This window comes from Daphnia pulicaria, chromosome 2 (genome assembly GCF_021234035.1).
Source record: "Daphnia pulicaria isolate SC F1-1A chromosome 2, SC_F0-13Bv2, whole genome shotgun sequence".
In the NCBI taxonomy this organism is placed as follows: Eukaryota; Metazoa; Arthropoda; class Branchiopoda; order Diplostraca; family Daphniidae; genus Daphnia; species Daphnia pulicaria.
The window spans coordinates 11,492,219-11,517,964 of NC_060914.1; the positions used below are offsets into that span (position 1 = coordinate 11,492,219).

The window sequence follows — 25,746 nt, forward strand, 5'->3', positions numbered from 1 at the left end:
TTAATTTGTTTGCACGTCTAGTAACCATGAAGGTGTTCAATGCCATTTTTTTATTTGTAGAAGAATCTTGAAAGTTTCAAATATTCGGAAACCATACTGTCCACCACGTCCAGAAGCTGAGAAACATTTCACATATGTAAAATGTTCTTAATGGTAAAATCCTTGTTTAAATTGATTAAGATTTTGAACATGACATTTGTGATGTTTTATTGCAGATGCCTTTCAAAATATGGAACTTCACTTCAGCCATCAGTCTAGCACTTACATCCAATTTTGCAGGCCTTTGCTGTGAACATCAATAACATTCACTAATTGAAGGTTAGTAAAGTCTAAAGTGACTATCTAATTTAGTTTAATCAAAAATGAAATGTGTTGAGTTGGTAGTAAAACTAAATGAGTTTTTAGGAAAAAATCTTGGCTTCCATTGATTGGTTTTAACATTTTTGAATTTTGTTGAGTCATTAACCTTGAACAAAGTTCAAATGTGAATTTGTATTTAAATCTTTAATGAGGACATGTAAATTTTTGATTAAACAAAAGATAAATAATGTTGCAATAGAAAATTTGGGGTAACCATGTGAAACAGCATAGCTTTATTTTCATGCAGTATTCTCATTGGTGCTAAAACTTATTTAATTTCATTTGTGTTGTAGGTTCATGTTCCAATTGTTGCCGCCCAATGATGCGTGTTGTCCCAGCCTATGCCGGTGAAAGATATTTTTCTTCAAGTTTAACTTTGGCTGTTCTTTGGTGCTGGCGTCGTGTTACGGAATTTGCATCCTGTATTTTGTTAAATTTTATGTGTGTCTTTATCGTTTATTTGTTGAGAAGGAAGAAAAACAGAAATATGGGAAGTTTTAACGTTAAAAAAATAAATACTGGGAAAGCAACGAGGAAGAAGATGGCGGAGGGGGGGGGAGATTTACAGTAATGTTAATGAGTAATAGTGACGTGAAAATTAATGATGAAACCTTTATTAACCTATAACCCAACATATTAACATTATCTATACTCTTAACCCACACCTCTAATACTCACATTCCAAATACCCAATCCTCTATTACTCACACCCCTAATACCTATACCTCTAATTACACCTAATATGTATTATAAAAATGTAATAAACTAACATATTATCATAACCATGAACACTTTCTATTCAATGGGGAACATAAATAAAATAAATAATTCAATAAACAGAGCGTCCGGTACAAAAAATTTTCTTTTGTGCGAATTTATAACAAACAGTCCGCCAGCCAACGAGACAAAAAAAGCGACGATTTATTTTCAAGGAAATCTGCACAAGGCAGTTAAACATTTAACCAATTTAACAATCTTGTGTAGAGTTTTGGACCTTGTCTTCTAGCGCAAATTGCGATTATACATGTTTGGTACTGTAGAAAGATGGTTGTTGAATTAAAAGCAATGGTGAGTCGGCCAAGCAAAGCATCGAAAACCAAACATTTATAGACGCGATTTGCACCAGTATGCAAGGTGCAAAACTCTACACGAGATTGGTAAATTGGTTAAATGTTTAACTGCCTTATGCAGATTTCCTTGAAAATAAACCGTCGCTTTTTTTTTCTCATTGGCTGGCGGACTGTTTGTTATAACTCGCACATGCAGTCAATCAAGACAGGGGGAGACTCCGCCTTGATTGACTGTGTCCAGGGAGATTACCTGGACAAGGAAGAAGAGAGAAGTACGAGGTCAAGCTTTCCGGGGAGATTTAGTCATAGTAGGCTTCCGGCTTAGACACATGACCCTTCAAAAGTTTTCATCAGATCATGCGCCTTGCAAGTCCCCGTTCGACCAGAGCCCTCCCCTCCTCCTGGTTTCATAGCGGGTGAGTGACCACCGGCGGGCGTTGGTTAGTGGTTAGTTAGGGAAACGGGGCCACAGAAAAGAAGGGAGCCCAGATTATGCACTTGTAAGTTATCTAACAACTATGAAATATGTAAGTCTTGAATTTCAGCATGCTATCGTCAGTTTTCAGCAATGGATGAAGTCCACAATAAGTAGCGAAGGATTACCCTATAAGCAGAACGAACATTTATTTTGAATGATAATAATTTTCAATAAGATTGTAGCTACAGTAAACAATACCTCAAATGAAGAGAGCCCGTGAAAGGAAGTAAAAAGGGAGATTCAAGGGTAGCAGCCAACAGGTTAGCAAACAAGGAATCTTGTTGACTGTATAGTCCTTTTCTTTTTCTTGAAAAGATGTTTCGGTTGTTGTTATTTGTGTTATCAATGTGCTTGACATCTATGATCTAAAAGAATAATTTAACAGTTATCAGTATATACACTCGCAATTGTCTCTTAATCATTAGATAGATGTAAGTGCAGATCAGTACTTTAAATACATGTGAGACTGCAACAAAGAAAGTTCAGTGACATGACAAGTGAACTTACACATGAAACCACCAATCAGTTATCCAAGGTTCTCTAGAAGATGGAATGAGAGATTGGTCCATGCTGGGGTTGGTGATCTAGCAAGTCCAATGCAAACAGCAGATAATTATGACGAATCTAATAAAAGACGAGAGGAATATAGGTTTCAGCAATACTGTAATAAAGCTATTGTTGGTTGTTACCTGTGTCATTTTTATGGCACATTCAGTATAAATACAATGATTTTGGACAAAATAGATATGTAGGCTGCACGACCCTTTCACGTTTCCTCCTGTAAGTTGATGAGAAACATTAAGATTGAAGCTATATCCAACATATACACGGAAAAGAACACATCACCGACAAGATATAGACGAAATCACTCGAATTTACCTATGAAAGTATGAATTCATTGAATCATTGGTAATTTCAAAAAAAAGATAACTTAACTTTTGGCAGCATCAGCCATAAGCCTATAACTGAGGGATAGCGACATTGGGACTAATAACCACAAGGACTAATCGAATGCGTCACTAGAACGCGACACTAGAACGCCCTTCCACCACTAGAACGTCCATATTTTAGCCACGACATTAGAACGGAAAAACCTCTAAATTCCGCAGCGACACTAGAACGTCCACATTTAAGTAACGACAATAGGACGGAAAACCTCTAAATTTCTCTGCGACAGTAGAACGGATTTTGCGACATTAGAACTTTCATATTTTAACAACGACTCTAGGACGGGAAATCATTTATAATTATTGCGACACTAGAACGGCTATAAAATAATCTGCTGCAGGGAATGATTCTTTACCGCTAGATGGATTTGGAATGCGTCACTAGAACGCCTGCCCGACACTAGAACGTCCATATTTAAGCGATGCAACTAGGACGGGAAAAACTATAACGACACTAGAACGGCTGTAAAAGAATCTGCAGCGGTGAATGATTCTTTATCGCTTGATGGATTTCGAATGCGTCACTAGAACGCCCGCCCGACACTAGAACGTCCATATTTAAGCGACGAAACTAGAACGGGAAAAACTATTGCGACACTAGAACGGCTATAATAAAATCTTCGGTGGGGTCTCATTCTTTACCGCTAGATGTAGGAGTTGTATAAAGTTTCCGTTTAGGTTGCGCGAATTTTAAAACATCGCATGGATAGACTGGTACAGCTTACAGACAAAAAAGACAGGATAACAACGGCAAAGTATAGTAAATCCTATATATTAATCCCTAAAAAAACTATTCTTTCTGAAAACCTACATATTATCCTTTAAGTATTATTAACGAGTTTTCAGTTTCATATCTGTCTTTGTAAAATAGATCGTATTAGGTTGAAACAAAATAATAGAATAACAAAAATTGTAATTAAAATGTGTGTATTACAAAATATAACAGTAATTGGGAGACGCATGAATTTCGTTATCGTAATAAAAAGAATGCTGCGGAACATCGAAAACCAAGTCATTAAGAGAAACGAAAATGAAGGTATTCAGAGGGGAAATTATGAACGAAAATCGGCCTTGGCAAAATAACGCAGTCTCCAATTCCTCCATTACAAAAACAAAATTTTCCGCAACTTCTGCAATCCTTAAGAAAACTGCGCTGCTCTCTGAGGTAGCTAAACGCCGCAAAAATACCGTGCCCACGGTACACAATCTGCCTGAAATTGTAATTTCAGAGTTTGACATTTTGAATTCTCTGAAATGTCGTATCTTTGACGTACACTAAATTGCTCCATCACGAATGAGTGACTCCCACAGGGGGATTAATAGATTTCTGTAAACATAATTTGTCAACATTTGAAAAGTATTGCCCCCCGCCATCAGTTTTCATGTGTAATCTGGCGAGAAATAAAACTCACCGGACAATTGCAAGCATCATTCCTTCAATACTGGTTACAGCCAAATGCTCTGCAGATGTGTGTGTTACTGTGGTTTAAGATGTTTAAGTTTAAGTGTGGTGTTTAAATTGGTGACGGTCATGAGCCCGTCACGTGAGCTGCAAACAAAGACCAAGCCGCTAGGGCCGAGGATGAATTCCGTTTCGGCGCTCATGGCGTCGCCAGTAATAATCCATTAGGCTTGTTGTACCGAGGCTTCTATTTGTCTCGGCATTGTAATAGCCCCTCTCGTTTGTTTGAATTCAACATAGTGACTGGCTGGTATGCGCAATATCGCCAAAATCCCGGTAAAAGACTAGATTGGAAATCCTTGCGAGTGGGTTAAACGAGTTCGCTTTTATTAATAAAAAGACGGGGGCAAGAAGAAACTTGTGAACGAAATTTTTATTAGGGCCAAAAAGAATTAAATTAAATAAAATTCCGGCGGAAAGAATTCGCCAAAACTGCGTTGCCTGGAGACGACGGAAAACATCCGGGCCCGAAAAATGTGTTTAGATATCTCGGATATACTTTTACAGAGTTACAAAAATTTTGTTTTTCGCTTGTGGGGGGGAAATAAAAAAAAGGTAAACAGGAAATCAACATTTAACCAGCGTCAATGATGGATTCGACAAGGCCCCTTTAGAACGTCAAGCCTATAGCCGGCGGAACCAAAAATGTTAGTCTGCGCCTATAATATCAAACGAATAGATAACCAAATAAAAATTTGAAAAAATTAATTTGAAAAATAAGAATTATCGACCAAAAATAATTGGCCATCGTGGCTGATCTACTCGGAGGTCGTTTTTCGTATATTTTCTTCTGCGTGCCTGATCCAATAGAAACATTTAATTTGACAGAAAGAAAGAAAGAAAAATGTCTCTTCTTGTGATCGTACAAACAGACAAATAATCACCAGCCCAGCAGAAAAATCAAAGTCATTTTTAGTAGAAGAGATTATAAGGCGGCGGCGGCTGTCTGTGAATGTGTGGGAGAAAAAGAAATGGATACAAACAGCCTAAACACAAGAAGAAGAAGAAAAATAGCCAAGGCAACCAAACAATGTATTAAGCTTCCGATAGTTTCTTCTTCTTCTTCTCTATCTCATAGAGACACACACCGACCGCAGAAAATCTTCTTCTCTTTCACCCTTTTTATTTTCCACATTTTTTTGTATATCCCCAGTGTCTTTCTCGTGTTCATTTTTTGGGAGAAGATTCTTATTGGCAAATTGCAGAGCCGCTCTTACAAGATCGCCTACGCTCTGCTGAACAAGTTGAGCAAACATGGCGGTGATGGGGTGGTAGGAAACGGGACGGACGAGCTGATGGGCAGCTCGAGCTTCAAGCCTGGCGATTGGGTCGCTCTGGTCTACCACAAAAGCGACGCCATCGGTTTCATATGAGTCTTTTACGGCTGTCTGCGCGCAGGCGTCGTGCCCGTTATCATCTAAGTGCCGCTGACGAGACGGGACACCGGATCACAGCAGATCGGCTTCCTGCTGGGCTCGTGTGGCGTCCAGGTGGCGTCCCTCACGTCCGACATTTGCCTAAAGGGCCTGCCAAAGACGCGGCCTCCAGTGGCGAAGTCATCGCTTTCTGTGTGTGACTGCGTGTTTGCCTGCGTGATGTGGGGATACCTGGACCTTATGACACCCGAAGTTTAGAAATTTTTTCATCATTGAATTGATGAGGAATATAGTTGTCCCTTTTTAAACCAAAATTCCCTTTTATTTTTCTTGTTATGACATATTCATTCTACCATCACATCACCCAGCACCTCTTTATAGCTATGAATAATTGTTTCCATTTATTTTTTTTTAACATCACACAGCCCCAACATCACAAAAGTCTGACCGCGTTCAAGTTTGATTCTTCTGTTTGTTCTTCTTTTTGAGAAAATCTCAGCTGATGACTGCGTGTGGATTTTGTGTGTGGCTGCTGTCGTGTGCTGCTGTGACTTTACGTTGAATACATGACCAAAAAACATTTTAAAAAGTGTAACAGAATTACTACGTTTAACCTACATTTTCAAGATCAGCTGCTGAGCATTTTAAGGACAAGCAATTTTGACACGCCACGAATTTTTCAGAGTCGTATTTATTAGAAGTTGATTGACAGTAGCCAAATAAAACCCCCTGGGGGGGATAATGATCACCGTTGATCGACTTTGTAATACACTTTCATTACAATTTCTGTTATTTTGTTTCAACCTAATACGATCTATTTTACAAAGACAGATATGAAACTGAAAACTTGTTAATAATACACTCTCAGTTTTTTGGGGGTATTCGAGGGCATTCGAACTAGTAGCGTTTTGGTTTTTGCTACTAATAGTATAGGGGGGGTATTCTATTAGTAGCATACCTGTTCTAGAATAGGGGTTCGAATATCCCCCGAATACCCCCTATTCCATGCCTATTCTAAGAGTTTTGCTGAGTGGGGTAAGATCAGAAAAAATGTTTGGAGCGTCCTAGTATTGAACTCGGGTCTCCCGCATTCCAATCCGAGCTTCTTCCATACGGCTATTCTGACTGTATCAATCTTCTGTATTATTGATAAAGTTATTTATACGTTTTGATACTTTTGGAGTTAGGACTTTGTTGGGACGGATAAATTTTCAATCTGAAAATTAAAAAAAGTGTGCTGGGAGGCAACTCGATACACCGACGCCGTATGTGCAAATGAAACATTCGCCCACCCAGGTATTCTATTCGAATATGGGGTAAGGTATTCGATTCTTCGAATACTGGGGTATTCGAAGGAAAATCGAATCGCATAAGGGTTCTACTATGGGTATTCGAAGCTTTCGAATAGGGTTGAACCTATTCTAGACCTATTCTAAGCAAGGGTATTCGAAGCTGGAATATCCGTCGTAGAGGGTTAGAATATCCCCTGAAAACTGAGAGTGTACTTAAAGGATAATATGTAGGTTTTCAGAAAGAATAGTTTTTTTAGGGATTAATATATAGGATTTACTATACTTTGCCGTTGTTATCCTGTCTTTTTTGTCTGTAAGCTGTACCAGTCTATCCATGCGATGTTTTAAAATTCGCGCAACCTAAACGGAAACTTTATACAACTCCTACATCTAGCGGTAAAGAATGAGACCCCACCGAAGATTTTATTATAGCCGTTCTAGTGTCGCAATAGTTTTTCCCGTTCTAGTTTCGTCGCTTAAATATGGACGTTCTAGTGTCGGGCGGGCGTTCTAGTGACGCATTCGAAATCCATCAAGCGATAAAGAATCATTCACCGCTGCAGATTCTTTTACAGCCGTTCTAGTGTCGTTATAGTTTTCCCGTCCTAGTTGCATCGCTTAAATATGGACGTTCTAGTGTCGGGCAGGCGTTCTAGTGACGCATTCCAAATCCATCTAGCGGTAAAGAATCATTCCCTGCAGCAGATTATTTTATAGCCGTTCTAGTGTCGCAATAATTATAAATGATTTCCCGTCCTAGAGTCGTTGTTAAAATATGAAAGTTCTAATGTCGCAAAATCCGTTCTACTGTCGCAGAGAAATTTAGAGGTTTTCCGTCCTATTGTCGTTACTTAAATGTGGACGTTCTAGTGTCGCTGCGGAATTTAGAGGTTTTTCCGTTCTAATGTCGTGGCTAAAATATGGACGTTCTAGTGGTGGAAGGGCGTTCTAGTGTCGCGTTCTAGTGACGCATTCGATTAGTCCTTGTGGTTATTAGTCCCAATGTCTACATGCCATAACTGACACCATCAACACGCCATCTATTGGACACGTCTCAAAACTCATTACTTGAAGGACTGGTCTTAAGATGCTCACAAAACTTGAAAAGCGCATTTTTGTTAACTAAAACATAGTAATTAATCTTGAGAACTGTGCAGAGAACAAAGCTCACTTGTTGGTCTTAAGCAAATTTTCCGGAAGTATACCGGAAGTAAGCGATAGTGCCTTAACCATTGAGCTGCCGACAAAATAAACCAAATATTCGTGATCTCCATCAAATTTGGGGTCGATTAGATGTGATTTAAACAAAATCCAAAATTTGGCCAAAATCGAGAATTTTCCTGAACTAGGAAAATTCTGGAAACCGGAAGTACGCGTACGTACAAAAGAAAACATGAACTTTACCACAAATTTGACGAGGATCACGAATATGTTGTTCTCTTGTGCCTCGAATGAATATTTACTGAACTACTGACTGAAATGTGAAAACCGGAAGTAGAAAAAAACTCATTATTTAAAAATCTAACAAGTGAGCTTTGTTGCTGAAACAGAAACTGACAGTAATCACCCAAAATTTTCTTGTAGAAGCAGCGAGAAAGTTCTTCAGAGATGTGCAAAGTAAACGTAATTAACTGAGTGGAAAATGATCAAAGGCTATGGGACCGTCTAGCGTTAGAAAAAAGAAACATTAATCACCAACATGAAAACAATGTCCTCTCTAGTTCGTTCACACTTGACTCTCAATTGAAAGAACTAGCAAAATAAAGGCAAATAACTTTACTCACGTGAAATTCTCCCCCTTCAAATGTATATCTCTTTTTCACCAAAAAGCCACCACCGCAGCATCACACATCACAACAGACGAAATCCCCAAGGTAATGTTTCTTTCTCGTAGTAGCTTCGTGTTAAATGAAGTCCATCGTCAATTTCTGAAGACTCACTACATCGGTAATCCGTGAACAAATGAAGTATCAATTTTGGCTGAAATCTATTGGCCTCCTAGTGGTAGAACGACGTCAAACGGGCAAAAATTGCCACAGTAAACGTCCAGTCTAAGCTCTAAGTCTAAGGGCCAGATGGCAGGACGTCGCTAGCTAGCCACTTGCTTCTAAATTGTAGATCCCTAAGATCTTCTCCTTTTTACAAAAAATGGGGAATGTTGTCGTCAAGCTAAATCATATTTGTTAACTAGTTATCAGTGAAAGTCTGGTTCAGGGTTTTCTATGAAGATTACACGAAGACATTTGAATGCTATAAAATGGTTAGAAGATTTGATTTATTAAATAATAATCTCACAATGAAGACTGCGATTTATGGGAATTAATAATTAGGGTAGGCAGCAGGAGCTTGGTAGGCTGGAGCTTGGTAGGCTGGAGCTTGGTAGGCTGGAGCAGTGTAGGCTGGAGCGGTGTAGGCCGGTTTTTTGTATTCAGGAGCCTTGTAGGCAGGGGCAGCGTAGGAAGAAGAAGATTTGTATTGGGACTCAACGTACTCAGGGTACTTGGCTTCGCCTTCGTATTTCACGTCAGCGGTGTATCCGTTGGCGTCAGCCTTGTAGGTGACGATCTGGACGCGGCTGTCGGGGAGAACCACACGGTAAGATCCGGTGACAACGTTGTAGTCAGATTTTTCGGTATGCTCGAAGTCAGTGTAAGATTCTTTATCCTGGACCTCGTATCCGAAGCTGTAGGGTTGAGCGGCCTAAAAATGTGGCAATTCAACGACAAAGTGAATTATTTTCATTACTTACATAATTTTAATCATGTTTAGTTAATTAATTGAACTTCAACTTACGTATGTGACTTCTTCGTATTTAGGAGCCTCGTATTTAGGAGCTTCGTACTTTGGGGCTACGTACTTAGGTGCTTCATATTTAGGAGCCTCGTACTTGGGGGTCTCGTACTTGGGAGCCTCGTACTTGGGAGTCTCGTACTTAGGGGCTTCGTACTTAGGGGCTACGTATTTAGGAGCCTCGTACTTGGGAGTCTCGTACTTAGGGGCTTCGTACTTAGGGGCTTCGTACTTAGGGGCTACGTATTTAGGAGCCTCGTACTTGGGAGCCTCGTACTTGGGAGTCTCGTACTTAGGAGCTTCATATTTAGGAGTCTCGTACTTGGGAGTCTCGTATTTAGGAGATTCGTACTTAGGTGCCTCGTACTTGGGAGAATCATACATGGGGGCTTTGTACTCAGCAGCCTTGTAAGAATCGGCAGCAGCAAAGGCGAAAAGGGCAACGAGGACGAAGAACTGCAATTTAAAAATAAAGAAATCATAATTATATTAATATCTAACAGAAATCGAACCGAAATATTCATGTTTTAAGTATCCACAAGCGAACCGAAATGCTTCGTTGTATAGAAAGACAATTTCTTCTAGTTGTTCTTCTAGGGGATTTACACTTGCGTTTACGAATTTTACCTTCATGTTGGAGCAGTAGTTGACTTGCTTGAAACAGCTAGATAACTGATACTTTCAATTCGATTCGTCCGCGATTTTATACGATCACAAGAGAGTGATGCCTAATGGAATGGGGGGACGTGGAATGGGGGGACGTGGAATGGGTGTGGACGTTTTCCGGCTATATATAAAAAGAAGGTGAAGGTAAAACCACTAAACCAGATGTGTATACACTGACTAAAATTGTAATATTAGATTGTATGAAAAACAAAAAATGTATGCATTATTGCATTGGTTCCCAATTAATCGCTTGCCAATATTGGCCATCAATATCTGATTTGATTGCGTTGGCCTTAGATTGATTTGCATTCCCTATAAATTGTGTAAGTATCTGAATAAGGAATAGACAGTGTATGTTGTACAATTACATGGAAAGTTACTTAACTTTTCATTTGAAAAAATAAAGCGGTCATGCTCCCTTATTTCTTCAAAACCTTCTCTTTCATTCTTAAATTCTAGTCTTTCGCAAAGATTAGTCTCGACTAAATTTTTTAAATTGCACGATTGGTGCGCATGCGTACACGTTTTTGCGAAATGCTAGATGATGGATCTGCAATGAAATAACATTACAAATTAATCTTTTTAGCGATGCAACAATTTGATTACATCTGACCTTAACCGAGTAGTCTCATTATTCGAACGAGCAGCATAAAAGTTACAAATTTGGCGAGCCCAAGATTCAAGGTACATGTGCAAGGGGAATATTTCCTAGCATAAATTTTCAGCTTGTTGCCAACTGCATAAGCCAATAGCTCGGCTTGTTCTTCAAATCCCGGTCAGTGTCGCAAGTCGTTCAACTCCATATCTCATCAACCTGTTGAAACGATGCCCGAAGCGATACTATCCCACCCATTCGAATAAATCGAAACCACTCCAGCAACTTCACTTTTATTAGAAAGTATATCAAGTAGGTCATCTTACTGGAGAATAGCTTTTCAATTGATTTTCATCGCTAGTGGTTACTATCGTTTAAAAGTAAAATCTTAATTCAAGCATCAGTATTGAATAGCGTACTATTTTCACGAATAAATATGTTCACTTAATTGCCATATTTCAGTTTAATGCACCTTCAGTTCAATATAGACTAATTTGTTGGGATTTGATTTCGTTCTACACTGTTGACTGCATGAGAAATTATGTAACGTTTAATTTATAGAATTTTAAGGACTATGTTATAGATTTCGATTAAATATGGATTAAATTTAAATTCTAATCGAGTTTGTGTAAGTTTCCTCATTGATACCTCGACTGCGTGCATTGCCGAAAAGCTACCTGGAATGAATGCATCGCACACTTAAGAAATTTCATTGAATAACGAAAACACTTTCCCTCGCTCACTTCACTTTTGCGTAATTTCACTATTGCCAACATGTTTTTAAATAAAAAGGGAACCTACAAAGCAAATTCAACGACTCAATTCTCTATCAACTCTCAGGCGCTCATTCCCGAACGCTGCTCTTGCTAACAATAGCTAATCCGCCACTCCCCTCCCGCAAAAAGCCCCCGTTTCACCATACTCTGCCCTCGCCTAACCCACCACCCAATCATGCAAATTCTACTCTCCCCTATGGCTAACGCCGTTCTCTGCTCCCGACTACAGAACGACCCTATCTTACATAAGTCTTTTACCTAGTACATCGCACCAACGTAGGCACTGGATTTTTTGCTTTATTAATTTTCTTAGACAAAGTTAAAAATAATGCAACAAAAGAATTTTGTAAACGGTAATGACCAACTAAACAACTTACGATTTCTGCCTCTCGTGGAAATCTCGGTTCAGTGATGGTTCGCTTGTCTCATTTTTCCGCTTCGTCATAAGGCAAGACCATCCGGGCAGCCGACCTTGTCCGTAAAACCTAAATAATGTAAAATATTTTATGTTAGGACTCCAAAGTTTCAACATATTCAAGTGACGAGGAAAACACATGCGTGTAAATTTGATGCCGTTTAAATCAAAAGCGAAAGAGCCTCATCCATCAATTATCGGAAACATCCATTTAGAAAAAATCTAATTACAGATGATGTAGTATTAATTAACGGTAAAGAAAATTTGAGTATTAGTGGGGTGGTTGACTAGGGCTATGCCTATCTGTGCCGCCCTATGGTCCCTAGGCCCTTAACAGCCAGGCAAGTTCACGCTACATGAAGGTAGAGCAAAAAATAAGTCAAAGACCATTTTGCCCATTTACTCAATTTCTTCCTCCATAAATGACACAATTAGGATAAGGCAGACTAAGTTACCGACCTAACCCGACGATTGTTTGTGTCAAAATATCGAATCGACTAAGTTTCGCAGTATGTTTTTGTGTAGTGTAAGTGCCTCTGTTTTACGAACAAATGGGACTTTCCATCAAAGAGTATTCTACTTCTACTTGCAAGTTGCAACGGACGCAGGTGAGGAGAAACTAAAAATGGAAGTTGCCTTACCTTTGAAAGAAGCTCTCACCATCCATCCCAGTTCAATGGCGGTGTGGTTTAGCGGCTGACCCTCGTAGCTTATTCAATCTTACGAGAAAGAAAGAATAAGAGTGGTAAAATCTATTTTAAATTAGTTTCACGTGCATGTATGGTTTAGGCGTTCAATTTCAGATAACTAAATATTCATGTTGATGTTTGACTGAACAATTTTTTCGTTCCCAATCTGAATATGATGCGCATTGTTATGTCATGAAACTTAAATAAAAACCTCGAAAAAGAGTTTGACGTGAAGAGTACTCGGTAGTTAACAAATTTGGAATAGAAAAGCTATTATTTCATTAACCTCAATAACCAAAAATTTATATTGATAAATTTTTTTTTTTCTACTTAATCCTCAATGTTTTATGATTATCCAGGAGTCTATATTTACACCTTATTAGCAGTTCCAAAGGATATGCAAAGTTACTTGGGAGTATTGATTTTTGAAACAAGTTTTAGGTCCCACTTAATAAACCAGAAACTGGAATAGCCACTGACTACTCTCAACCCATTGTTGGCAGGATTAGTTAAGCTACCTGACTATTCCGTGCACAACAATAAGTTTTCAAGAAGCACTTTATCTTCGGGGATATTTATACTTAAAGTCGCCTTTCATGAGCCATAAAGAATCGGTTATCCTTACCAGACTTTAATGGTGAATCCTTTATTTAGAGGAGGCTGGTATAATGGGACACAAGAGTAAGTGAGCTCCTCTGCAGGCTAAGATTCAAGAAATTAAAACTGCTGAATATCATGTTAAAACGAAAAGAAACAAGTATACCAGATGTTGCTTCTTCAGTTCACTACCACAATGCAACCACCAAAATACCAATTATTTCGGAGTTCTAGTGAGTAGACTAGATGAGACCAAGGAGAGATGAGACCTATTGAGGACTTCTAAGACCCCACGTCAATCTCCCTTTATTTTTTTCATTTTAGTGCTTAAAGGTATAATTACTTATTATGCCTTTATTAGTTAACCTAGGGAAAAGTTTTTTTTCTTTATTTTCTTCCTTTCCTGATGACAGAATGCCACGTCTTACATACCAAGTTCCATAAAACTGCTTCATGTGGCGTGCCATAAGCTCCATAGACCACGAAGTGATAACACTGCTCCAAAATTGAAAATAAGCAATAAGTATTTAAAAATCTGTTGGACATGTGTTGGACACTCAACCAGATTCAACATCAACTGAAAAGTCTTTGAAGTTTGAACATGCTTTAAAATTTTTCATCATTTCATTTCATGTCTTGCAGACGAACTGACGAACATTGACTTCCGATGAAACCTCTTCTTGCTAAGCAATGGATTCAGTTCGGAGAGCTCAATCGGAGATTCGGAGTTGGTTCCATTCCAACATCCAGCATCCATGTCTTCCATCTCTGAGTTGAACACTGCAGTCAACCTATTGAACAGTTTAGTAACTCTGCTGCAGATAATTAAATGTTGTAGACGACAAAAAAGTTTTATTTTTAATTTAACAGAACATTAGAATTGACTGTGAAAGGGACTGACATTTTTTATTTGCACAGATACTATGCTAGCTTTACTAAAAACTAAACCATGTAGCAACCTAGTTTAATATTTATAGCCTGTAAATGCACACTTATCGGTCTATCAATAAGAAATAAGTTAATTATCGGCTTATCGCTATGGCAGAGCGGTCGATTTCATTGACAAGTTCAATCGATGACGCCACGCCATGCAGGTAGGCCTACATTTCCGTAAAATTATTTTTAAGGTTCTTTAGCTGTTGTTGCTAAAACTGTTGACGTTTAGCTATGGTAATGATTAGCTCACAAAGAAAAGTAAGAAACGAAAAACTGAACCCTATAAAATAAACGACAAAAGCTCCAGTCAAATTTTTTAGTGAAATGGACAAATTTTTGGTTTCCGGTCTCTTTTTCCCGCTGTTGATGACGTTGGCCATACATTGATGAGGTGTTGGATGGAATAACCAATCCCATTTATCAATTATTCCTGTTTGTTGAAGCTCCAACAATCTTGCACATGACAAAAGAATTTAACAATTTTAGAAAAATTTCATTATTATTGACGATCAAAGGTGATTGAAAGCTTAAGTTACCCTTTGTTAATAGTGTCGGTGTATGGGCTGTTTTTTTGTAGTGCAAATGACGCATATCCACCCAAGAAAGGTTCCTTGGCCAGTTGGAGGTCGCATTTTTTGGTTTCATCATAACGTCTTTTTATAGTTTCCATATGTGCAGTTCTCGCCTAGATATTTGTTACGCTTGAATGGATTTGATTTTTTTTTAAATGTATCATAATTATACATACATCGACAAAGGTGTTTGTTGATCCGGGTGTGATCAAATTGATGCATTCTGATACCAAATTGCATCTGGAATTGGGGAAGATGTCCAGCTTCTTCTTCAATTTAATATAGATTGGCGTCGCGTTTGAATTCTATTGCCAGTAATAGGACTTTTACGCTGACGCAAACGTTGTTCACTAAAATTATTCATAAACTCACCGAAACAAGAATATTCAAAGTGGACCCTTTTCGAGTAAGCAGCTGAACATCGTTACGTTCAATAATATCGTAGACCGAATTGATTAGGGGCTCATTCACTGGTGACACGACGTAGGTGAATAATATCGAAGTGTATGCCTGGACGAAGATGAAAGCGGCCAGACACCAAACGCCAGCGACCAGTCGAAATGACAAACGTTTCGACGTACAGGGACCACCTATTGCAAAGTCAATGTCAATTTATCTCTCTTCAATTCATTTAAAAAAAGTTAATCTGTCTAACTTTGTGACATCAAATTTCCAAATACATAAAGATATTGTTTCCCAGCTCGACCGCTTTTCCTCTTAGCAGTGTGTTCACGGTCCCTGACCAAGTTTGCGTTTCTGGGTCTATCCACTACAATCAAAGCGGCAGTGACGCAAACAATCGAAACGATTAACCCCAACCAAACCTGTTCATTAATCATTATTATTAGTGCAGTCATTGAAAGTATTATATACCAACACTAAGTAGTAAATTAAACTGAATAAAATAATACCGGCCATTGAAATGGTTTGACTACTCCGTTGATGTTTGCCGTGTCATCTTGAACTGGGATGAGAAAAGCATAAGTTTCGAAAACCCAAGGCACCGACAAGTCTACAACTTTAAAACGCGCAATTGACAGAGTCACGCCTACGACCAACAAGTCACTTTGCTGCAAAAAACAGAGAATTAATTCAGCAACATTAAAAAATGAAAAGAAAATCAAACTCAACTTGATTCCACAAATAGTTAAACAGTCCTTGTTCTTTTCCCTGTGGCTCTAACCTATTCTCCGTGACTCTCACCATCTCGTACCTATAAGAAAAATTTTAATGGAAATCGTTTTGGGACAGCAAATCTGTCAAAACATTTACGTGAAATTAAAACGATCTGCCAAGGTATCGAGAAATACGCCCCCTTTAAGCGGACCCGTAAGTCCTTTGGGGTTTCCCTTCCAGCGAGGCTAAATTGCATAAAGTAAATTTTGATTACAATAGCGAATGTGTAGAAACATAGCCTACCCAAATGACCTGGAGATGTTGACCATTGAGTGTATTCAAATGGGACGACGACACCAGCGGATAATTCTGAATTTGGAAGCAAATAATAAAAATGAGGAGCGTGAAAAATAAAGACATTCTGAGACTGGACGACGGTGGTCATTAGCTGCCTAACGAAGACTTTCAAACGAAGTGTTCTCTATGCAATGCTGTTTCTTTCTATTTACACTGAAGTTATAACCCTAGCGCATCATTCTGTCTACCAATTGCGAGTGCATTTTGAAACTATTCGAAATCTCTGCAAACGTCGCGCAGAATCTATTCCCTGGATCCCCATTCAAATACGCAGCAGAACCTATCGGTTAATGGGCTCCGTATTGACATAGTTCACATAGAACTAGTGTGCTCTAAACTTTCGAATTGATTATGGATAAGGTCCTGCTCAATCAAAGTCCGCAGTCGCTGATTTCCCAGTAAAAGTCTCGTAGGGACCGAGGCAACATCAACAAACTTATATTATCCGAGCTCTGCCAATATACTATGCTGTTTTCTCAGACATGAAGACTTCGTAATGGTGGGCATTGCCAAGTTCAGACTCGAAAACCGTTAATGAAATATTTCGGGCATAACAACAATTGGGATTCTATTGTTGCTAAGAAGAAATCATGGCCGCTATCTGCCGCTATCTAGAGGGATCGATAGAGAAACGCTTGTACGACTGGCGGGACCTATAGACGTGATCTCAGCAAACAAATAAACTATCACCAATACCAGGTGTGGGGTTCGAACCCACGTCTCTATACAGAGACCAGATCTTAAGTCTGGCGCCTTAACCACTCGGCCAACCTGGTGTTGATGTAGCGCTGATTTCATTGTTTAACGCCATTCATTTGCGTAAAATAAAAAAAAATAAAATTATGCTTTCTATCGCTAACCAAATCCGATAGAAGTTAACCTTGTCAATAAGGTAGTAACGAACCAACGCAACTGCGAAACAGGCACAAAGGTAACAATCCCTGTGATGTCTGAAAATCCCGACTTAAAAAAAAAGGAATATAGCATATTAGCAATACATGTTGTTAGCTAAAAGAGCAATTACCCGATGTGAAGAAACGAAAGGAGATGTTTTTAAATATAGTAATATCTGGTGAAGCGACAAAAAAAAGAAAATGGTTCCAACGTCTATCATTTGGAGGCAGTTAACTTGGCATTGGCTTCCATTAACATCTCAAAGATGAATGCCTCCGATTCCCTTCTGGGAGGGATAATGAGCCCCCATCAAAAAATAAATATGAATTTACCAGTTGAGGTTGGCGCGAAATTGTTTCGGTATAAAGAGATACTGGGCTCCGAGTGTCGGCTGCGATTTAACAAACAGTAAATGTAACCCAGTAGAGATTACCGTTCCTAATCAAGGTGCTAAGGTAGGTAGATAAGTAATATTAGCTTTAACTTGGACTTCTCAATTGGAATGCACCATTTTCTTGAATCAATACATGCACTATAAACGAGAGAATTCTTAAGTTCTATCAGAAATAAATGTGAATTTGCATACATTAAAATATTTCCTCAAAGTGAAGTCAAAGCTGCATTTCCATCCTGCAAACAACAAGTTGATTAGTTTATTTTCTTTGAGGTAGAATAATTTCGCCAACAAGAAATGTAGAAAAACAGGCAGCGGAAGAAGCAGATTTCTCGAAAATCCATAACATTGCGCTGCTATTTACAACATTACTGGATAAAATTACTTGACAATTATAATTCTAATATGTTCAATGCTACATCGTAATACTTCACCTTACTAGAATAGTGTAAGCACAGTATTAGATTATGATGGCGGAGGAACCCATGAGAATTGACGGCGATTAAGGCTGGAACAAACGAGTTCAGTGGCGTGATTCAAATTTGGTTTTTAGGAAATGACAACAGCATTACAATACAATAGGATAACTTCATCAAAATCTAAACTATATATCACCTTTAAATTGGACAGCCAGAGAAGAACTTGACACGTAACTGACCAAAAATGATGTTCGGATGACCATCATTATCAGCATTGTATTTTGTGCAACTGTATAAAAGTATGAATTATTAAAATCCCAGGCAACAATCGACATGTAATCTGTTTCAGATGATGAGACAAGATGAGACCCCATGAGAACTTATAAGTCTACACCATCAAATATGTCAACATGGCTTTCATTCATTTTAATGGTGCAATAGATATTGAAGGTGAGATTATCAACTAGGAGCTTAAGATTTCCCCCATAATCTTCTGTTTCTGATGCCCACGTCTTATTTACACACCCATTCGCAATCTGCTTCCTCCCCACATCACTTGCTCACTGCTCAGTGATAAAAACAATTACTAGAAACTCCACAACAAAACTGCTTCAATTTAGAGAATAAACAATAAATATTTTAAGTTATCTGCTTGACAAACAAGATCAAATGGAAAAAGTGCCACGAAGTCACGAACTTTTGGTTTTGCAGCATGTTTTGAAGACAAACATCCGGTCAACCGCTAAATCTGTAACGAAGCATCTTCTTGCTCGGCAGCGGAATCTGGAGTTCGACATCTAGTGGCAGAAATATGAATCGTGGTTCCAATTACTCTGCCGGAGTGCTGTTGTTGCCAAGCGGATCTGCGGATGCAATCGATCGTGTTATACACGAATAGCAATTGTAATTCGAAATGATAAAATAAAATATGAATCACCATCATACCAGGTGAGGGGTTCGAACCCACAAACAAACTAAAACTACAGCGACTACTAAAATACTAATCTACTTAACCTACGAGGGTTTATGGGACTATCGGTACCTTCGTTCTTTGATGAGCAGTACAGACTCCAATACATAATAAATTCCAAAGTTTAGAACCCATTTAATATTTAAGATGTGATTGGGGGGCCCGTTGACGAGATGAACTAGCTTTTTCATCAGAGATAGATTCTGCGCGACGGTTTCAGAGATTTCCCATGGTTTCAACATATGCACTCTCAACTGCTCAACTACATGAGACTACCTGCAGTATATACAAAACAATTAGTTTTAAAGTCACCGTCTTGCATAACCACCGTTCAGCAGAATGTTCCGTCTTTTCACGCTCTTCATTTTGATATTTTGCTACAAAATTCAGAATCTCCCGCTTGTGTCGTCATGGCATTCCAACACACTTGATGGCCAACATCTCCGGGTCATTTGGGTATTTAAAAATGATTTATCACCGTTTTGGATTCTAATTTCTGTCAAATAATATTTTTCTTTATTTTAGCCTCGCTGGAAGGGAAATCCTCCGGGACTTACAGGCCCAGTCAAAGGTGGCGTTATCATCGAAACCTTGGCAGAACGATTTAATTTCACGTAAGTGATAACACACCTATTTGTGGTCCCAAAGTATTTCTAAATGAATTTTCTACTAGGTACGAAATGGTGAGAGTCACAGAGAACAGACTGGAGCCACAGGGAAAGGAACGTGGACTTTTCAACTATTTGTGGGATAATGTTGGGATTAGTAAAAGTTAATGTGATTTAACTGGAAATTAATTAACTATTATGTTTTCGCAGCAATGTGACTTGTTGGTTATCGGCGTGGGGCTGACACACGGACGTTTTAAAGTTGTAGACGTGACGACACCAATGGCTTTTGAATCCTATCGGTTCCTCATCCCAGTCCAAGGTGACACGGCCAACATCAACGCCGTCATCAAACCATTTCAATGGCCGGTACAGCAACAGTTATTACGTCATCTTAGCTCCCATTTAATCTATTGCAATAAAATTATTAATTTGCGGATGTAAACAGGTTTGGTTAGGACTTGCCATTTCGATTATCTTCGTCATAATTGTTTTACAATTATTGGAATTCTATTTGGATTATCGTTCCCTATGTGAGACTAGCCCTTCTAAAGTATCCAACAATGGGAAAATAACTCAAAGGGGTTGGCTTTATTACGTAAGACGAGCTGGAAAACATTACATCTACGTTTTCGGCAATTTGATGTCACAAGGTTTGGTCACAATTTTTATTCCGTTAACTGTAAGAAGAGAAATACGTTGAAAATATTTCGTTGCAGGTGGGCACTGCAGATCGAATCGTTTATCTTATCGTTTTGTGGCTGGCGTTTGGTGTTTGGCCGCTTTCATCTTTGTCCAGGCGTACACGTCGATATTATTCACTTACATCGTGACTCCGATCAATCAGCCGCTGATCAAATCCGTTTACGACATTGTTGAACACAACGATATTCAGTTTCTTGTCAGAAAAGGATCGACTTTGAATCAGTTTATATCGGTAAGTTCCCTATATGATTATTTCTTAACATTAATTCCATTAATAAAAAAATTGTCTGGTGGCAAAAGGATCCCAACGCGACTGGAATCTTATTGAAATTGAGGAAAAAACTGAACTCCTTCCCAAATTCCCAGTGTAATTTCATATCAGAGTGCATCAATATGATCAAGCCCGGATCGAAAAACACCTTTGCCGATGTAATTATGAAATCACGACGATTTATTCGTTAGGTTAACAAACATTAAAAAATAATGCGTTTAATTAATCAAATATTGTTATGAATTCAAAAGGCGCATAGTCCCCAGCTGGAAGTCATCAAAAGGCACTTTGATCAAACTAAAAAATGCGATATGCAATTAGCCAGCGAATCCTTTCTGACTGTCTTTGTGTCGATAGCCCTACAGAAAAACAGTCGCCATACTGACACCATCAACAGAGGGTATAACACTATTATATCCATCCATTTCTTCCATCGAATAAAGCTTTCTGGAAAATATTTGGCGGTAATTTCGTTACAGGATAATGGAGCTAGCACAAAGCGGATTGATGGACTACTGGGACTTGAAATTCCATCCATCCAGCCCATGTACGGCCAACACAAAAAGCGGATACAAGAAAGCGGAAACGTCTATTTCACTTAAAAATTTGACTGGTGCTTTTGTCGTTCTATTGATTGGATTTAGTCTTTCGTTTTTGGCCTTTCTTTGCGAACTCATCTTCTCCGTACCTCAACGTCAAATGTTTAAAACGAAAAAGGTCGTCAATCTCGTCATGGAACCCCCCACAAATGCGGAAGAACCCACTATCAATTAAGTGTGATCAACTTCCCAACTATGCAGTAATCTAAGTAATTATAACACACGTTCCAGTATAATCCAGCGGACTATACGATTCTGGAAGATGTCACTATATTTAACATTCTTTAATCCGTTAGTCGGATTTTTATACGGTCGATTTTAAGAATCGGTTTAGTATTAATCACTGACCTAAAACGAAATTCTGTTGAACGTAATACATACGATATAGTCCTAATATGCGCGATGATGAATCGTTTCTTATCGGATAATATGCGCATTGATCGGTCATTCATTTGAATCGTGCCGTTGCGTGGACGCATAAGTTATTTTTCAAATGAATGACATCAGACTCGATCAGACTCTAATTTCTTTTTTGACGTTGGACGGTCGAAAGTCTGTTCGTCTTATTCCGTTGTTTGTATTTAACAGTCCACCGGTTGCTATGCTGGAAGTTGAACATTGGAGTCTAATCATTCCCATCGAGCCGAAAATAATTCTCGATCCTGATGGGATCAAGCTGCCGATGGACGTGCAGGATGTCGCCATGACTAGACTCTTCTAACATTGATTGACGGCTATTTTAATATTGAACGGATGATTTCCCATCGACTGTTGGTTTTATATCTCTCTAATATTACTGTTCTTCCCGAAATGAGGAATAGCCTAATTTAGTTGACAATCAAAGTCAACTGGTAATCTGTTACGGGGATTCTGCGCGACTGTAAACTTTCGACGATCGAAACCACTTAGACACATACATAGAAATGATTTGCCAGGTAACAGCTCACTCGAAACTCTCGTCTTAGTTGAGTGCCTGCGCGTTTCGAAAATGCCAATTCCTTTCAGAGTTTTCATTCTAGTGTTAATTCTAATTGTGTCGTCCTCAAAGTGCAATACGCTCAATGGCCAACACCTCCGCGTTGTTAGGGTAAGAACAAAATTTTAGAAATTTCTAATTATTTTGCTTAATTTTGCCACTGAGAATATGTGAAGCCTCGATGGGAAGGAAATCCAAAAGGACTGTCAGGTCCGTTGAAAGGAGGCGTCATCATCGATTATTTGGCAGCCCGCTTCAATTTCACGTGATGACAGTTAATGAATCAAATTATAAAAAGATGACGTTTATCTTTTTCTTTCTTTTAGATACGAGATGGTCAGAGTCACCGAAAATCGAATGGAGCCACTAAAAAAGGAACGAGGACTTTTCAGCTATTTGTTCGAAAACGTTAAGTTTATTTGATTTTTAATTTATTTAAAAAAAAACCTGAATTTATGAAAATGACCATTCTATCGTTGTTTTTTCTTAGCAATCTGATTTGTTGGTCGTAGGCGTACCGCCAACGCACGAACGAATCAAAGTCGTCGATTTGGTGCCCTGGGCTTACGAATGCTACAATTTCCTCGTTGCCGTTCACGACGATTCCGCTAATTTCAAAGCCGTCATCAAACCTTATACCAATGGCCGGTATGTGGAGATTGCAATAATATTCATTTAATTTTAAAATCTAGATTACAATCGAAATGGAAATGATTATTATATTCTAGGTTTGGTTGGGCATTGCCATTTCTATGATTTGCGTCATCGCCGTTTTGTATTCAATCCAGTGGTACCTCGACCGCCACTCACAATCTCTTACGTCACAGCCAATGAGCCATCGTCGCAGCACATTAGTTGGAAAACATTACCTTTACGTTTTCGGCAATTTGCTTACACAAGGTTCAGTTTTCACCTTAATACAAATTTTAATTCAGTTGAGAAATGTAATTTACAATAATTATAGGCGGTCCTTGCACGTCAAAACGTCTACCATTTCGACTGGTGGCTGGCGTTTGGACCCTGGCCGCTTTCATATTCGTCCAGGCTTACACGTCGATATTGTTCACCTACGTCGTGGCGCCGGTCAATCGCCGCTTATCAATTCCATCAACGACATATTGGATAGTAATGATATCCAGTTGCTCGTTAGAAAAGGATCGACAATGAATATTCTAGTTTCGGTATAGTCAATTCATGAATTTCTAAAACATCATGAATGGCATATTACACATCAAGTGAAATTATATTTGGCCCAATGAAGGATCCCAATGCGACGGGAGTGTTTTTAAAAATCAAGAAAAACCTGAACTCGACTCCCAATTCCCGTTGCAATTTGGTGTCCGAGTGCTGATCAGTTGGGTGACCCCGGGATCGAGAAAAGTCTTTGCGGATGTATATAATTTTCCCAATTAGAATTTCACACATTAAAAACTTGCTAATTGATTTGAGATGCAGGCGAGAAGTGGGCAATTGGATGCCATCAAAGATAATTACGAAAAAACCGGGAAATGTGGTCTACAGTTGGCCAAGGAATGTTTCATGAGTACCACTGTTGGCCTGGCCTTACAGAAACACAGTCGCTACACTGACACCATTAATATGGGGTAAACTATTCGGCTCACTGCCATAAATAATTGCAGTTATAGTTTTGATTTTTTTTTTCAATTTCTGTCTGAAAGGCTGTTGCAACTGCAACAAACTGGAATAATTGATCACTGGGACTTGTGGTTCCGCAAAATGCCACTCCAGTGCAGTGTCAACATCAACAGCGGATACAGTAAGAAACCAGCCACAGTTCACTCATCTCTGTCCCTCAAGAACTTGACTGGCGCCTTTGTCATCCTCCTGATTGGATTTAGTTGTTCCCTTTTCGTTTTTCTGTGCGAGCAAATCACAAAGTTTGCCCACCGTCACTGCCGAGTGTCGACGCATCAATTGTAATACAACATCGACAATTCCTAATGCGCACATCATGTCCAAAATTAAATTAATCAACAGTTTAGTTTCAACCCTGCTGTGTCCAGCGTGTTTATGTTTTCTACCTTTGTACCCCGTATTCTTTTGAATAAAGAAGCGCAAACGAATTCCTTCTATCGATTATGTAGTACAACTTAGTTAATTAAAAGACCACCAGGTTGGCCGAGTGGTTAAGGCGCCAGACTTAAGATCTGGTCTCTGTATAGAGACGTGGGTTCGAACCCCACACCTGGTATGAAGTAAAACTTATCTCACTTTCAGATATTTACAAACAACCCAAAAACTTTTGTTGACACTGAGAAATGTCAGTCGTTGCGTAAGAGTGCTAGGAAATGCTTGGTTGAAAGGAAAATTTGTATCAATATCTCCACTAGCCCATCGACCGGAACAAAAAGCGACACGATCTAGACATTCATGATGCGAACTAGAGCAGCTGATGAGTTGAATTACATAACCCGAGATACGTATTAGCCTACACATATGCTAACGTAGACAAGTCAATGAGAAGAGTATGTTGATAAAGTATGTTTTACCCCATCGGAAATAACCGACGAATCTCCCCGGACATGTTATAGGGCCTATATTACCGCAAAGTTTCTCTGACCAGCGAACCAGCCAACGACCTGAACTGGCAGCTGCATTCTACTGCGTACATACACCTTCTTCTTTATTCATGTCAAAAGGATCCATGACAAAGGAGTGAAAAGCATATACAATAAGGGATCTCTCCCTTCTTCAAGGGTATTACATTTCAACCACAGACGCACATGCTTCAATGCATGGATTATTTGATAATGAATCCATCTGTATGCAAACGTGAAAATTTCATTGTGTGAGGCTGCCAGTTGCTATCGCGACAATGACCTGTGTGAGAGATATTCGAATGTAAATCTAATTCGGAATCAAAATTCACATGTTTCACCCGCTTTCACAATAACTCTAGATTGTGCGCTAGGGTTTGATGGGGATGCTATACTCTTGTAACAAAATGGTGTGCGCAATACTATAACATATGAGAGGTGGTCAACTGTCATATAATATCTTAAGCACCGAAAACCCAATCAGTCGTAAGTCTAATCGTAAGTCTTAACGAATCCCAACAAGTCCAAATGTCGAGGCCTTTCACGTCCCCCGTTATCGTCGTTTGCTATTCAATTTGGAGCCGATTTTCCGTGCTCTCTTCTAAATTTAATCCGCTTAATGGCCAACACCTTCGAGCCATCTGGGTAATTAAGGACGTCAAGAGAATTAACTTTGATTTTTAATTGATTTCACTTTAATTCCCATGAAGCCTCGCTGGCCAGGGAACCCCAAAGGATTGACGGGACCGGTCAAGAGTGGCGTTACCCTGCTCACGTACATCATGGTACCTGTCAATCCCCCGCTTATTTAAACTTCCATGCATGGCGTCGCTGAAAGCGGCTGAAAGTACCGATATC

At 39.0% G+C, this 25,746-nt stretch overlaps 3 protein-coding genes, 3 long non-coding RNA genes and 2 other non-coding genes across 13 annotated transcripts in view; 4 read left to right on the top strand and 4 right to left on the bottom strand.

The window, feature by feature from the left end:
• Positions 1 to 9,374, top strand: part of LOC124326739 — a 66,604-nt gene extending 57,230 nt beyond the window's left edge. Inside the window, exon 2 of the long non-coding RNA XR_006915764.1 lies at positions 9,328 to 9,374. This is a non-coding gene — a long non-coding RNA (uncharacterized LOC124326739). The remainder of the gene's footprint in view (positions 1 to 9,327) is intronic.
• On the bottom strand, positions 9,246 to 10,536 carry LOC124326465 (repetitive proline-rich cell wall protein 1-like). 6 transcript variants are annotated; one of them, XM_046785316.1, is made up of 5 exons: positions 10,403 to 10,536; positions 10,163 to 10,231; positions 9,896 to 10,102; positions 9,779 to 9,805; positions 9,246 to 9,685 (listed from the first exon to the last, which is right to left on the bottom strand). In XM_046785316.1, exons 1-5 carry the CDS (start codon positions 10,406 to 10,408, stop codon positions 9,305 to 9,307), a joined length of 690 nt encoding a protein of 229 aa, XP_046641272.1. In that variant the 5' UTR covers positions 10,409 to 10,536; the 3' UTR covers positions 9,246 to 9,304. The 6 variants fall into 6 exon arrangements, with proteins under 6 accessions (XP_046641272.1, XP_046641269.1, XP_046641273.1 ...); XM_046785313.1 differs by having other exon boundaries at positions 9,896 to 10,045; positions 10,076 to 10,231; XM_046785317.1 differs by having other exon boundaries at positions 9,896 to 9,955; positions 10,046 to 10,231.
• LOC124326825 lies at positions 9,798 to 10,215 on the top strand. Its single transcript, XR_006915872.1, has 2 exons — positions 9,798 to 9,846; positions 10,087 to 10,215. It is a non-coding gene; the product is annotated as an uncharacterized LOC124326825 (long non-coding RNA).
• Positions 10,537 to 12,107: 1,571 nt separating the features above from the next.
• On the bottom strand, positions 12,108 to 14,100 carry LOC124326785. Its single transcript, XR_006915831.1, has 4 exons — positions 13,880 to 14,100; positions 13,542 to 13,792; positions 12,869 to 12,946; positions 12,108 to 12,297 (listed from the first exon to the last, which is right to left on the bottom strand). It is a non-coding gene; the product is annotated as an uncharacterized LOC124326785 (long non-coding RNA).
• A 310-nt stretch (positions 14,101 to 14,410) lies between these two features.
• On the bottom strand, positions 14,411 to 18,930 carry LOC124326174 (glutamate receptor ionotropic, NMDA 1-like). The gene is made up of 13 exons (XM_046784860.1): positions 18,899 to 18,930; positions 18,398 to 18,490; positions 18,222 to 18,290; positions 17,975 to 18,018; positions 16,441 to 16,506; positions 16,294 to 16,382; positions 16,153 to 16,234; positions 15,933 to 16,091; positions 15,677 to 15,845; positions 15,394 to 15,611; positions 15,198 to 15,326; positions 14,986 to 15,134; positions 14,411 to 14,902 (listed from the first exon to the last, which is right to left on the bottom strand). The coding sequence occupies exons 2-13, from the start codon at positions 18,474 to 18,476 to the stop codon at positions 14,659 to 14,661; spliced, it is 1,497 nt and encodes a 498-aa protein (XP_046640816.1). The 5' UTR covers positions 18,477 to 18,490; positions 18,899 to 18,930; the 3' UTR covers positions 14,411 to 14,658.
• Trnal-uaa lies at positions 17,188 to 17,270 on the bottom strand. The gene has a single exon. It is a non-coding gene; the product is annotated as a tRNA-Leu (tRNA).
• Positions 18,931 to 19,437: 507 nt separating the features above from the next.
• On the top strand, positions 19,438 to 21,529 carry LOC124327747 (ionotropic receptor 93a-like). The gene is made up of 10 exons (XM_046786743.1): positions 19,438 to 19,452; positions 19,562 to 19,627; positions 19,697 to 19,785; positions 19,845 to 19,926; positions 19,990 to 20,148; positions 20,228 to 20,432; positions 20,499 to 20,716; positions 20,785 to 20,913; positions 21,007 to 21,155; positions 21,235 to 21,529. Exons 1-10 carry the CDS (start codon positions 19,438 to 19,440, stop codon positions 21,527 to 21,529), a joined length of 1,407 nt encoding a protein of 468 aa, XP_046642699.1.
• A 2,930-nt stretch (positions 21,530 to 24,459) lies between these two features.
• On the top strand, positions 24,460 to 24,542 carry Trnal-uaa. The gene has a single exon. It is a non-coding gene; the product is annotated as a tRNA-Leu (tRNA).
• The last annotated feature ends 1,204 nt before the right edge of the window (positions 24,543 to 25,746 follow it).